Source organism: Podarcis bocagei (assembly GCF_964188305.1).
Source record: "Podarcis bocagei genome assembly, chromosome: 3".
Lineage (NCBI taxonomy): Eukaryota > Metazoa > Chordata > Lepidosauria > Squamata > Lacertidae > Podarcis > Podarcis bocagei.
In genome coordinates, this window is record NC_138127.1 from 41,531,284 (window position 1) to 41,546,843 (window position 15,560).

The 15,560-nt window shown below is 38.7% G+C and overlaps 1 protein-coding gene across 5 annotated transcripts in view; it reads right to left on the reverse strand.

Annotated features, from left to right (window-relative positions):
- The window catches only part of TBC1D32 (TBC1 domain family member 32), a 70,553-nt gene that overhangs the window by 16,788 nt on the left and 38,205 nt on the right, over positions 1–15,560 (reverse strand). For 4 of the 5 annotated variants that reach the window (XR_014006287.1, XM_081187619.1, XM_081187618.1 and 1 more), the window contains 5 exons: positions 11,350–11,472; positions 10,022–10,130; positions 9,560–9,653; positions 7,155–7,280; positions 4,298–4,381 (listed from right to left, as the gene is read on the reverse strand). Coding sequence is in view for 4 of the 5 variants with exons in the window: in XM_081187619.1 (XP_081043745.1) it covers positions 4,298–4,381; positions 7,155–7,280; positions 9,560–9,653; positions 10,022–10,130; positions 11,350–11,472 (536 nt within the window). In the remaining variant the exon portion in view is untranslated. Of the gene's footprint in view, positions 1–936; positions 2,485–4,297; positions 4,382–7,154; positions 7,281–9,559; positions 9,654–10,021; positions 10,131–11,349; positions 11,473–15,560 lie in introns of those variants that run through there. The other variant, XM_081187621.1, reaches the window with a different exon arrangement.

Genomic DNA, 15,560 nt, shown 5'->3' on the forward strand with positions numbered 1-15,560 from the left:
CCACATTTTTGCACCACTGCAGCCCCAGGCAACAGTGGGTGCGTGATTTTTTTGGGTGCAAGCTGTAGCCATGGACATGCTATGTGATCTGATGGTGAATTTGGGGTGACCCAGTGCAAAAATCCTGAGGATCCATGTGGATCTGTGCTTTGTAACCACGTTTTAAGTGGGGAGGGAAGGAAAAGCACTCAAGGGACAAAGGACACGTGTGGGGTGGGTGGAGAAGGATGCTGTTAATAATGCAGAAGAGGGGTATAAGAGGAGAAGGCTCCCCTCCCCTCCCGCTTTGCTCCTTTAAAGAAGCAGGCTCTCTGTCCCTCTCTCCTCCCCACTCAGCAGCTCTTCTCCCGCTTTGCTGTTTCAAAGCGAGCCACGGAGGAGGGAAGGAAGGGGAACCATGGATCCTCTGCTCACGACTGCAACTGATCCTCACCAGCACCCGTAGGCATTCGCTCCATAACACGCACAGACATTTCCCCTTACTTTCTAGGAGGAAAAAAGTGAGTGTTATGGTGCAAAAAATACGGTATATTACAAGTGCTAATCCAAGCCTGCTAACGTATTTAAATGTTTGCAATGCTCCTTCATATATTCTATAAAGTTAATCCATTCATTTTTATTTTTATTTTTTTGTCCTCTTGGTGTCTAATCTTCCCATTCCCGTTCAATTTCGTCATTTTGGCATAATCCATCCAGCTCTCTTTTTGCGTAGAAGGAAGCTGCTTGAGCAACTGCTTATCTTCCACCTCCATACTGTAGCTACTGAAATAAGAACGACCTGGACAGGCAATGGGTCTCTCTCCCTGAAGCCACTTGGACCCAGAGGCTGTAACCAATCACCCTAATGTACTAGCAGAAGCTAACTTAAGGATTCCTACCAGTGCAATGGGACCTTTCCCCTTCTCGTCCCCTGTGCCCTCCCCCCCATATGCTCCAGAGGATTGGGAGAAATCCCAAAACAGTGCATGGTGGAAGGAGAGAGGAGACCTTAACTGCAAGAGTGAGAATACGCAGAACCTAAAGAAGGCCTTATCTTTATGTTTATCCCATCAAGAGGAATCTGGATGGCTCTCATGCTGGCTTACAGAGTATGATAGAAAAAAATAAAAAAATAAAATCCAACATAAAACTAAAACTCAAAAGAAATATGGTAACAGTGGCTGAAAACAGCAGCTAGAACACAATTCAGTTTAGAAGTTAAATGCCTTTCATAAAGGTCAAGAAAACTAAAAAAAGATAACAATGAATAATCTTCTTTCCTAGAACACAAAATTCCAATCTCTTACAAATCTACACATAATAAAAAAATTCTTTGCACTTGCATCCTTAGATACCATCTAGCAGATGAGCAATCCTGTCCTCATGCTAAATTACTACTGGTAAGAATAAAGCAATTTCAAAACATAAAGGTCAATTTTTAAAAGTGCAATCCATGTTCCAGGATTTTCAGCTTTTATTGCTACCTTGAAAGGAGATGCAAAATAATGTGTATGATCTGTCCTAATTCTAATTACATGAGACGTGTTCAGCTCAAAATATATACAGCTACTTATTTCTAAAATGACATTACATTCGCCAGAATTTTAAAGACTCTCTTCAGCTGGAATTGTTTCTCTATTAACAAAGTACTCCTCAGAGTTTTGAAGGGGAAAAAAATAAAATGTGAGCAGCAGAAGTGCAGTCTTAGTTTTATAGAGCTCAGTAACCCCATGTAATCAAATGGCAAGCATGAAAATAAAAAACCCGTGGAAGACAACAAAGTAAGAAATGTTCTTTTAATAGCCAAATCCCAAATGGGACATGCAGCCCAATTTGTAATGTTTGCTATGCTCTCCAAATAAAAGGGAAGCTTTGTCCACTTTCACTTCATTGCCAAACTATGGGCAAGAACTACATGGAAGGGAGGGATGAGAGGAGATATTTTCCAGAAAAAAGGTCAAAGGTTGCTTTTAATACACACACACACACACACACACACACACACGAGTGAGGTTATAATGTTTAGTCTTATCTCAGGACAATCTAGCCAAGTAGGGTCAACCATTAATGATGGGCAGGAAATGATTTTCATTGTCCCACTTTTAGAGATCCTTTAATAAGAAATAAGATTTCAGACCTATGCCTGAAAGACATGCCCAACATGTCTGACTATTACTCCATACCAAAACTAATATTTAAAAAACCCAATCCAGAGACATTTAGGATGCCTGTGAGACGGATCCTAAAATGAGTTTTGTCTTCACCACGCTAATTTTCTGCAGAAAAATATTAAATCTTGCAGAGGGGCCCAAAAAGCACAGCCCAAAAATAGGTTTGCCACTCCAAATGTTATCTTATGAGTAGGCTTAAATCTGGGGTTTCACAAATGTAGCTGGAAAATGGCGAGTCTACTACCTTAGCATCTTAATTTATAGCAGATGATCTGATGCGAACATTGCTGTCAGGACTAGCAAGTACTCCAGTACCACCTCTAGGGCCAGCAGGCTGCCATATGGTGATGGAAAAGAGAAACAAAGAGGAAAGATTTTAAAAATATCTAGTGTCAGTTTTGTTGTGGTGGTTTGAGCTCAGGAGTGATATTTAAAGTTATATATAGCTATATGCATGGATCATATTCATAAGTCATCCATATATTATATGAAAGACAGAGGCTGGATTTCCAGAAGTCTTTTTTCATATGCTTTAACTTTAAGCGCATCTTCCACATAAGCCAACAGACAGGCAATATAGAGTTAAGTGTTGCTATTGTTTATTATAATTTTTTAAAGCCCTGCAACTGTATAAATGTCAATATATTAGCTTATTATTCTCCCTCATCTTTAAAACGCTAACCGAAACTAATTTGATTTTTCCAGATTTGCAAATTTTATAATGGATTGAAATCCTGAGGGATTTCACAACAGCTGGATGAATTGTGTTATTCTAATTTCAACTACCCAAGGGTTTAGAAAGCTGCTGTAGTTTAAGATAATCAATTTCTCATTTCCAGAAACATGATAACACTGAATATCAATGCATTGTCCTGAAACTACTTTCATATAACACATTGATTCTATTCATTAAAAAGCCAGGCTAAACTATTGTTATACTCCCTGTTGATCAAAGCCTAGCCAAGGTGTGTGTGTGTGTGTGTGTGTGTGTGTAGAGGAGCTGCACTAAGTAGTCTGCTGGCTTATTAAAACTCAAATCCATCTGCTCCCTTTACAAATAATTTGGGATACCAAACGACCTTACATCAGATTTCTTATGCTTGATGATTCTCTGTGGTTTATTCCAGTATATGATTCAAGGGCTCAATACAGAGGAGAAGACAAACAGGGAGCCATAGTGTAACAAAAGTGTCAAAGGAATATGTTGAAGATACAAAATTATATTTAATTTTTAAAACATTTTAATTTCCATTGATAGGTGGAATAAAATGCACTACAGAAGCACCCAATTAAAAAAATCATGTTCCAGCTACTCTTGAACCATAATGAGATGTAAATAGCTATGTGGTATTTCAGAGGGATCCTACTTATTTTAGTGAAATCGTGTGTGCTTTATGTCAGATTTATGCCTATTGGAAAGGTATAAGAAAATGATTTTTTTCCAAAAATGAGGTGACAGGGTCAAAGTGACTCTGCAAAAGCCAGCTAATGTACCCCAGACACAGAGTGCAAGCGTACAGACCAAAGATCACACACAAAGTCAATGGCTGGGGGAAATATGGCCACAATTTTTTATTGATAATGGAGATTGTTGTGGCATGGCAGCAAGGATCTTGGTATTGGGTGGCCTGACTTCTGCCTGATGTTGTCAGGAATTAGGGAATGGCCCACCTCACTGTGGGTCATCCCAGTGGTTGCTCACCCACATGGCTGCAAAGAGGCCAGCCTCAGTCCCCAGAGCTACAGCCCCACCAAGGAACCCTTATGTCTATGAATTCTGTCCTTTGTCCCTCTGCCACCAACTGTATGCTGTGACAAATACTCACTTTAGAATAAAATAGTAAACTCAATATTCTACAACCTGTGCATGTTGCTATGAGAAAGGTGAAAACCTCATCACTACGTCATAAAATGCCAAGATCTGCCATCCTCCTATTATCATGTATTAATTATAATTATAGACTGCTTTTCTTTTTCAGTCAAAACTGAAGGTCAGCTGGGTCAAACCAGATCAAGAGAAAGGAGCCTGCTATGTCTACCTATTCCACTCAGAGCCACTAAGAGAGGCTCAGAAGCCAGAAGTGTGGCAGTTACCTTTCAGTTGACCATTGCAAGCCAGAAAAAACAGCATGAGAGAAGAAAATTACCTTCACATTCTCTGCTGGTGAAGTAACATTCTGATGGCGTTTCAGAAAGATGCAAGACAAACATTTCCATTAATTCTGCCAAATCTGAAATAAAACCAAAACGATTAATGCATCAATGCCACAAAATTTCCTTTTAAAAAGAAATCATGTCATGTTTTGTGATTTGCGTGTGCACAATTTTGTAACAATAAAATAAATATATATATATTTAAAAATGCCACAAAGTAAAATGCAGAACTATATCAACCAATTTCTTTGTTTCCCTTTCCTCCACAGAACCAAAGGTGGCATATGTAGCTTGCTCCACTCCATTTTATCCTCTCAATCACCCTGCGGGAGAGGATAGGCTGAAAGACAGTGAGTGGCTCAAGGGCACCCAGTGAGCTTTATGGCTGAGTGTGGACTGAATCTTAGTCCCTCTGATATAGGCCAATACTCTGACCACAGCACAACAGTGAGTAGAAAATGAACCAAAATGAAAGCCTATAGGCAACTAACAGTGCACTCTACTACATATGAGTTTAGAAGAAAGTCTCACTGGGTTCAAAGAGGCTTACCTCCAGGTAAGTGCGTTACAAGATTGCAGCCTAAAGCTGTCTATACGACCGCATGTTTATTCACAAAAGCATGGCAAAAATAATTCAAAACAGGCATTCTGTTTTTGTATTCATAACAACATTCCTGGTTTAAATTAAAATTTTAATGGCTTCTCTGACAATCTATTCAGTGTAAACTGAAAGGGAATCGTTTGTTATCCTTGGATCCTCTGAGGATTACTTCGGAATTTGTTAGACAGTTTCAACATGAAGAAAATTAGCTGTAATTAGATTGCACTGCCTACATTCTTCTATTCAGAGGTTCTGAGGAGGGAAGTTTGGCCTTAATCTTGCAGTAAAGGTCAATGCACTTTAAGAGTTTCTGTCCTCCTTTGTGCAAAAGGCGTTCCAACACAGCTACCTGCTTCCTTTTGCATCTCAGCAGGAAACTTTCCAAGCTCTGCATGGAAGTCTTTTGCACTTGTCTTACTCATTTAAATGAGTAAGAAAGCCCTAAAAGGGAGAAGAGTTCTATGTTCTATGCACACAGCATATTTGAGTACGATTGTTTTTCATTCTTTCATGGATAGTTCCCAAAGTGATCTTTGCAAACACAGGTTTGCCTAGAGCAGGCTTTCACCAACATCTGAGTTCACTGACCCCTTGACGAGCTTATAAAGTTGTCATTGACCCCCCCAACCCAAATTCTTAGGGATGTAAATGAAATGACATCCAGAAATATCAATGTATAATCAACCTTTTTAAACCACCAATCACCATTACTAGGAATCATAAAATGGGGAAAAAAATAAGGAATACTGTCACATTGTAAAATCATCTACAGTGGTGCCCCGCAAGACGAATGCCTCGCAAGACGGAAAACCCGCTAGACGAAAGGGTTTTCCGTTTTTGAGCTGCTTCGCAAGACGATTTTCCCTATGGGCTTGCTTTGCAAGACGAAAACGTCTTGCAAGTGTTCCGATTTTTTTCCGCTTCCCCCCTTTTTCTAAGCCGCTAAGCCGCTAATAGCCTTTTAGCCGCTAATCCGCTAATCCTTTAATAGCCGCTAAGCCTTTAATAGCCGCTAAACCGCTAATAGCGCTAATCCGCTAATAGGGTTGCTTCGCAAGACGAAAAAACCGCTAGACGAAGAGACTCGCGGAACGGATTAATTTCGTCTTGCGAGGCACCACTGTATTAAATACAGAGGCTCCTCACTGGCAAGGAAGATGCATTCTGTACATATTAATGTTCTTTATTCCTGAGGCTCGTTGCATTTCCACACTGTCCCTTGTGGCAATCTTTTCCACCCCTAGGCCGTTTCTGACCTACTTTGGAATTCTAGATCTTTTATTCAGCCCCTGCACATTCACATCAATATCAACCACTTTGGGAAACCATTGCCTAAATAATGTATAATTCTGATTTAGTAATTCATTTGGAGTAACTCTCTCAGGGATTCTTAGAGGAATGTTTAGGATATACTGCTATGGATACATGACGTCTCCAGGCACTGCAGTTGTCTGCAAGGGATTCCGGTCTGGCGGAGTTGATGTTGTCAGGCTTCATGTCACATTTGCAGACATCTTTGGAACACAGAGTTGGTCTACCAATGGGCCTGGTGCTGGAAGCCAGCTCCCCACAGAGCAGAGGAAAAATAACCGTGGGAGGAGTGCAGAGAGAAGAAACGCCATGGTGCATCTGCTGCAGCACAACTGGATGCCTTCATCTGCCCCAGATGCAACAAAACATGTGTCTCCCACATCCGTCTCTACAGCTACAGCAAGCGCTACAACCCAGCAACAGTTTGACTTCACCTCAATTGTCGCTTGAGACAGGCATATTCCAACCAATTTAGGACATTTTGTTGTTGTTTAATCATTTAGTTGTGTCCGATTCTTCGTGACCCCATGGACCAGAGCATGCTGGTAGCTTCGAGAACACTGTCCAACCATCTCGTCCTCTGTCGTCCCCTTCTCCTTGTGCCCTCCATCTTTCCCAACATCAGGGTCTTTCCCAGGGAGTCTTCTCTTCTCATGAAGTGGCCAAAGTATTGGAGCCTCAGCTTCAGGATCTGTCCTTCCAGGGAGCACTCAGGGCTGATTTCCTTAAGAATGGATAGGTTTGATCTTCTTGCAGTCCATGGGACTCTCAAGAGTCTCCTCCAGCACCATAATTTAGGACATAGCAACATATAATACAAACTGGTTTAAATGGCATGTCTTCCCCTTTGACAGTCCTCAATCATACCTCACTATAAAGAATCATCAATATAACATAGCAAGGATAAGCAGCTTCCCTTTAAAAATAATTATACTTACTGGTTCCACTCATAACAGTTGGTTTGTTTTCCATGATTTCACAAAACTGTCTTTGAATATTTTCAATCAATTCCAGTGGTTTCTCTGGATTATTTAAAGCACATGCAAGCTTGCTAGCATTGCCATCTAAAACGAAGATGAAAATATTGCTATGAAAGCTATGGTTTTACTTTTGCCTAAATGACCACAGCAATCAGTGAAGAACTTAGTAGGTCTGCCTCAAACCAATAAAGCTCCTATACAAGGAAATACAAAAAGATGTTCACAGGTCATAAGAGGACTGGACTGTGAAGGTGAGTTGCTTGGCTCAAACAGCAGATGGGGTCTGGGAGGCACTCCCCTCCCACCTGGCTGCTCTGCCTCTTTAAACTTCATGCAGTATTAGAATTACTAAATATTACCATAGTAACAGCATTTTCCTGAAATTAAAAGTCCTGCTTTTTACAAACAGGTGCTTAGAAATGGCTCTTTATGAGCCTCCAAGAAGCTTTCAGTGAATTTCTTAATTGTAAATATCAAAGTGATCAAGATAATTTCTCCCTGCTATCATCCTCTACCAAGTTCTTGTTTGTGCAATATCGTACCTGTTTCTAGGCTTTAAAATTGCCTAAATTCATTTTAAGTATACACAATAAAACATTTCTGTAGTCAGACTTTAGAAACTTTGGTTCTTTAAGATACTTATTATTCCTGCTTCATTTCAGCATTTTAGTATCCTAGTTAATATTCAACTTCCTAAATGAAATCATCACTTGCAAATGCCGTTAGCCTTTTTTTATTAAATAGAAAATATTTGCTTTCTGTTTCTTTCACCGCATAAAATGCATTTTAAAATAGTGTTTGCACTTTAATAATTTATACTTAAATTGTTTTCCCATCACTGGAATTCATTTGACCAACCCAGAGTATTTCACAAAGCTGTTCGACTAGTACAATTCTTCCAATCTATTCCATATGCACATTCAAATGCCAAGTAATTACACCAAAAGGCTTCATTTCTCAAAGGCCCTCACTGGCACAAGCCTAATTTAGTTCTTCATCTAATGTTCACTTCATGTAGCCAGGCACAGGGAAAAAGAAGCTTCTTACGCAGATTAGATCGTTGGTGATGATGAAACTCCTCTGGCCCTTTCTCCCTGTATGATCATGACTTGTTCCCACTGCCAAGGAGGAATAGGTATTCATTTCCTACTTTCAACACCTTTTGTTTATATCTATTTGTAAGTGTAAGGTATTCTATATGTCTTATCATGCTTCTCAGGATCCCACTTTTTGACTCTACATGATTGCCCTTTCCTTTTATGAGAATGAAAGGTGGCAATAATGTAGAAGACTGGAAAGTACTTAACAAGAATAACTTAGAAAACTTAAGACTGTGTCTGTTAGGAGAAAGATTCAATTCAGGGCCGCACCAAGAAACGTGGCTGCTTAAGCAAAGTATAGGATTATAATCTACTGTCACCTGAGGCAGTTGCCTCACTTTGACAGCCCTGATTCAACCCCAGGCAGAAAGTACTAGAGTAGGGAAAGGTTTTCTAGAACAAAACTGAGTTTCCTTTATAGGTATTGGGTGGGAGGGGAAAACTAATTTGTTCCCATATTCTGTTTTCCCTCAGTTTGATTTTCATACGTAAAGGAATTGAGTCCCAGTATCTGATTGATTTTATTATAAAAACCCTGCTGTGTTTGTATTAAATTCAAGGAACAAGTGTAAAGTCATCCTGTGTTCAATTTAACACTTGGTAATATACATCTATATTAACAAAAACATTAAGCCTAATGGATAATGTGTGCATCTTAGAATTGAAAGGGAAAAGCACAGTAGACACAGATAAACCATGCAATCCCGGCAGGTTTTGAATGCGCAAGACTCTTCTTTGGGGAATAAATGCTGCCTATGGGACATGGGGTACATTCAGTAAAATTCCTTGATTTGTAGAGTTAAGCTCCACGAAGATTTTTATTTTATCCTCTAAAGAGCCTTAAGTGTTTGAAATGCATGCAGTTATTGTACTGTTTGCCTGGACATAAATATCTGCACCTACTGTGTTCTCTCTTTCACAAGGGATTTTGCTTGGAGCTACCCTCTCTGTGACAACACCTTATGATTCAAATGTGAATAAATACAGATCCATATTGCATCTCAATGATAAAATACAAACCAAGCAATGCAAACAGAAAACCAAGAGATACAAATAAGAAAAAACTATCACAAAGGAATATGGTAAACTCCAGCTGCCATACAGATATGTTCATCTCATATTCTTTACCCTCGTGAGCCTTTCAAAAAGGTTCCTCAAAACAAAACAAGATTTATGCACAGACTAACACATAACCATAAATTAATCTAAAATACATATTTGTGCTTTTTACATGCATCACTCCAGTAAACTAACATATTATACCTTGCCTTGTGTCAGTTTTTCTTGGAAATTCAGCAAGATAGCATGTTGGTAAAGGATATGACGAAAACATGGGCCAAGGATATGGATCATCACCCTAAGGGAGAACCACCAATAATAAAGTGATGTTATAACTTACTGATGGTTTATATATTTCATTCTGTCGTTTGAAGACTCTGCACTCTGTACTTACAGGTAATCTTCAGATATTTCATGCATTACCTACATATAAAACATAGTGCACTTGACACTGTACTTTAATGCTATCAGTGTAATGAGTCAGGATGATTACACAGAACAACTCTTTTAAGCCCACTCAAAGGGCAGTAGCCGCAGTTAGTCAGCAGAGGTTCAATGGAATAATCAGCTCTAAATAAATGGTAGAAATAATAAATAAATCTCAGTCTGCAGCACTTATCTCCAGAGAGGCTAAATGTGAAGAAAACTGAAAAGCACGTTTACAACCTTATGCAATATTCTTGGAGGCAAGATCCGTTCCGTTGGTCCACCAACATGATTTATTCTAACAAGAATATGGTTTCTCTCTACTGATAGGCCATCAATTATAAAGTCTCTGCAACAAAACAAAATTGAATTGCATGTGGAAATTGCCATGAGTCTCATGATTCTCAAGAGCTAGATTACTGAGAAAGTATTTCAAGCCCGGTTGTTAGCATGGACACTGAATTGCAGTTTTGAACAAGGTAACAAAATCCTGGCACTGGATTCAGGGGAATTCAGAGGTAGAAGGGAATGCATTATGTGTGCTTTGCTTAGTCTTTTCTAACCAGAATATAATACAAACTACTCTTTTTATGGCATGCAGTATTTATTTATGGTGCACTGACCAGCCCTAATGGTTTTTGAGATAATATATCAGCACTTCCCAAGATCAAATTACAACACAGAAGCCAAGAATGGGTTGTGGTTAACGAATAGTTACTTCAAAGGAGTAGCAAGCTTACAAATTATTCCCATCCTTGCGAGGTCAATAAAGGTTGTGAATACATCAGGGATGTTCATTCTGCCTCATGTTGGTTGTACCCCTTCATGCATGCTTCCTAGTGGCAGTATGCAGCCAAGTAGTAAAGAACGATACGAAGTCATCAGACAAAACTTCCAAGAAAAGTTCAAGTGGCACAACAATGAGGACAATAAACACAACCCATTTTCATGCTTTCAATACCATAATTTTTGTACCTCCAACAAATGAAAAAAGAGAGTCTCATGCCAAATTCCTTAACTCAATGAAGCCATACATTAATTTATTATTATTATTATTATTATTATTATTATTATTATTATTAATAATAATAATATCATCTGGTGGAACACTCTGTCACAAGAAACTAGGGCCCTGCGGGACTTGACATCTTTCCGCAGGGCCTGCAAGACAGAGCTGTTCCACCAGGCCTTTGGCCAGGGCACAGCCTGACTCCCTCCCTCGGCAATCTTCGCGGAGCTCTGGCCCAATGGTGGCCAGTGGCTTGAATTTAATTAATTTTATAATGAATGATTTTAGAGTGTTGTTTGTGCTGTACTTTTGTACTGTTTTATTGTTGTTAGCCACCCTGAGCCCGGCTTCGGCTGGGGAGGGCGGGATATAAATGAAATTTATTATTATTATTATTATTATTATTATTATTATTATTATTATCATTAGCAGAGCTGCCTCCTCCACTGATATTTTTCTTTTGGAGGGTAAGGCTACAGGTTTATGTGAAAAGCTCCAAGTAAAGATTACACAGAACTATAGAGTGGGGTGATACATTTTTTAAATGAATATTCCTTACCGAGAAGTTTCAGAAATGTAGATGGTATTTTCTCTTTGGGCATCTAAGAGCACTTCTGATACCTTATACTGAGATTCTAAAAGTAGAAGTGTATCTAGATCACAGCAGAGCACATTTAATAACCTGCAGGATGTAATATTTTGAAATATCAGAACATTACAAGTTATGGGAAATGCAGAGCAGCACTACACAAGTTTAAATATTTTGGAGTTGAGTTCTTTTTTTAAAAAAAGAAAAACTGCTGTAATACAAAGCAGAATTAGGAACCTGGGACACAGCATATGGTTTGCATGTAGAATACCACTGACCTATCCTAGAACACCATTTGAAACAACACTGTTATCTACAGTCAAGGCATTTCTATTATATTCTTGCATGTGCACACTGCCTTTTTATTGCTTCTTGTTGAATACTGCTAAACTGACTGTCAATTTCTTATTGCCAGTTTTGTTCCAGGGAGAAGGGGCTTTAATTACCAGTGCTTCCTTTTATTTTTTTTCTTCTATTTTTTATACAACAACGTTTTACTATACAAAGCTCCTTTCTGCAATAGGAACAGAAACTGATAGGGAACAATGTAGAAAGGCTTTCTAGAAACAATTTACAGTCATACCTCAGCTTACATGTCCCTCTGGTTACGTAAACTTTGGGATACGTAAGCAGCAAACCCGGAGGTATATTTCTGGGTTTTTGCCAGGCGCACATGTGCAGAAGCGGTCCCTCCGGTTGCGGAAACCTCGGGATCCAACCGGAGCTCTGGAACGGATCCTGTCTGCAACCGGAGGTACCACTGTACAGGCTATACATCAGTGAGCCCACTGCTACACAAAACAGAAAGAAGCAAAACAAAAACCTGAAACTAGGAAGCTTGTATCTAAAAGCACAGAAATGCTAAGTACCCTTTGGGATGTCCACACCAGACAGGCTGTGTCCTCCAGTTGTGTTTTAATTTATATACCAAAAAAATCAGCAGAAATTTTGCCAGAAAAGGGAGCGCACAATGTAAGGAAGTAACAACATCTCAACAATGCCACCCATTTTCTCTGAAAAAAAGTGAATGAAGCAAGGATGGCAACAATGCAAGCAAGCTAGCATGGAAACAACCTTTGGTCCCTTTATGAAAGAAAATTGCCTTCCCAGTGTTGTGATCCTATACCCATTTACATGGGAGTAGGCGATATGAGTAGTAGACATGTGCAAGTAGACATGTGCAAAATTGCACTGAATTTTACACGTCCGGTTTGTCCAAATTTATCTCATCCATGCAGTGTAGCCCAGATGTTTCATTTCATGAACAGGTGGAAGAAGAGCCCAACATAATATTGTAGTGGACCCAGCCTTCTTTCTCATTCGGCTGCTGAAAAACAAAGCTACTAGAGGCAATGTAGTAATAACTATTTTTAGTTTCAAAAGCCTATTCATTTGCTTGAATGTTTTATTCATAAAATTATTCTCCATAATCTTCAGGACAAGCATTCATTCGTTAGTATATTTCAAGAAGTGATACAGCGAGATTAATAAAATCAATACTGAGACATTTAATGCTTTCATAAAGATTTATAGGACAAAAGAGAAGCATTCATATTTTCATTACTGATGATCATGTCATTCTAAAACATTTTTAGTATGAAAAGATTATTATGAATTACTTATGAGTAATCAGTGTGGGGAGAAACATTATGATGCATTCAGAAAATCAGTGTGATATCAAAATAATTTTTCATACACAAATGCCCTTTTCTGCATGGCATGTCTTTGACAGTTTAATTTGAATATTACTAGCAAACAAAGGAAACAAAAGCACCCATTGATATTAAAACTAGAATATTTTAACCCACTAATCCAGACCATTTTCCATCCAAGTTACCCACACTAAATGCCTTTGCATGAATTATACTGCACTTTCATGAGGTCGTAACAGATGCACATCTTTTATATAACTTGTGAAACTGGTCACCGCTTTATCCCTTGGTCGAGGACTAAAAGCCCTGATTGCTCTTTTGTGCTCATAGCCAATGTTCCCTAGTTGTTTCAAAAGGTATGGAAAACGTGACACTATTCTTTAGCCCTCTGTTCTGCATCTGATATCAGTAATGGCGGTTTCATATTGCAAATCTAATGCAGTTCAAAGGAACTATTTCCATTTACTGTACTTGTTCTGCTAGCCATGCTATTTTAGGTCTTTCCATTTTTCCCCTGTTAACTTCTGTTAATCTTGCTTTTCAAGATTTCAAGTGTTGCTTGAAATTTAAAAACAAATGCAAATTGATGTGCGTATGTACAGATTGTGACATGAATGTTTTATTTAATTATTTGTTTCCTGTACCTGCAGTCAGGTTTTAATACCACTGGAAACAGACCAGATGTGAATATCTAACAAAACAGGGATTCCCACCCCCTCATTAATATATGACATGTTAATTTATCCTCCTCCATTGACAATACTCAGATTCTGTAGAACACGGTACATTCGTTTAAAAGATACAGTTCCCTAAAACTATTGCTAAAGATTGTTTACACAACATTATTACAATTCCAGTAGCGAAACTGGAGGAAAATACAATCTGTTTTGTTTTCCAAACCAAAAATTAGAATGACTGCAATATCCTGTATAATTTGCAGTAAACGTTTTTTTTAAAAAAAACCTATAGGTAATATACACTGATTGAAAATTAACTAAGTTTTGGCTGACAGAAGCATATTCCCAAGCAAAGTTTGTGTGCAAACTAGACAGGGACTACAGCAGCAGGCTCACCTTCCTATCAAACCAGCTTCCCAACTTGGATCAGGGACTCTGTGAGAAAGAACTGGTCTACAAAGACAAATTATATGATAATGCTGTAAGTAGTTTGGACCTCAGTCTTCCCAAAATCTAAGAGGAACTGGTTGTGGTTTGTGAGCCTGATTCTACCCACCCCCCTGTTCTGGATCTGCAAAGAAAGGCGAGTACAGAGCTGCTTCCCTGTGCTTCTCCTGAGAGCATGAGCAACTATGAAACATCTAATACAGGAAATGAACCAAAATAACGTTATTAAAAACTAGAGTTGACAGGTACTAAGATTACTGGAAGAGAATAAAGGTTTTAATCCAGATAATGTATCTTCAAAGTAGAGAATCCAATTTAAACTCTTGATGCACTAATGGAAAATCTTGTGGCACTTCAGGTACAAATAAAAAGCTAAAATTAACCTGAGGCTTCTCATTATATGTTCAGAAAGAAGGACAGGCACATAACCTAATGACAACTACTTGCACATATTTTCTTGAGAACACGATGAGCTAGTTTCTTTAGGGGAAAGCTACACATTCTCCTGAGTGTTAATTAACTGCAGCTAGGGAACTTGGGAAACTGCTGCCTTTTGAGCCAAGATCCATTGGGAACTTCATTTCTCAGATTCCCCAGCATACAGGCCTCACCAACAGACAATGATAAGTTTAGGAGAAAGGGAAGCAAGCAGTGAAGGCTTTCCCCTGGGAAAATTGTTTCTGAGAATTGTTTAAGAAAACTCAAAAGGGCGCCTGCCTTTCACCAGACTTGAGGGATATCAATGTTTTGCAATATCCATCTGATGACTTGGTTGTGGACCACTGAGATTAAGACCATAAGGAATTCTTTCACTTGTATTAATGTGAAACCTATTAAAAAATCCTACTGCAAAAAAAGGAAAAACAAACCACAGGACTGTAAATACTCTCTAAGAAGATATAGCAACATTCACTTCCTATTTGAGACAGTTTTACTGTGATAAATATGTTAGAGCAGCTAGACTAGGGACAGGGAACCTTTAGCCCTCCAGAAGCTGCTGGACTCCAAATCCCAGCAGCCCCAGTCAATATAGCCAATAATCAGGGATTATAGGACCAGAAGTCCAACAACAGCTGACCATCATTGCAGTGGCCTACTGTCTCTGTTTTTGTGGTGGTTTTATTGCAATTTCGTTATGCTTTAAATTGTTTTAAACCCTTTTTGTAAGCTATGATGTTGACAGATGAGGTATAAATTTTAGAACGCAAATTACAATAATCTATGATAAATGCTTCAACATATAGTATTGTTCCACTGCTTTAGCATAGTAAATTTCATTGCTACAATGTAGAGAGATGTTAGAACTGACACTGGATTTGGCAGTCTCTTTCCTATAATTATTTTGCATAAAATAATTGTGTTAGCATTGTTTTAGACATGGGTTGAGATATGGTGGGAAACAGCT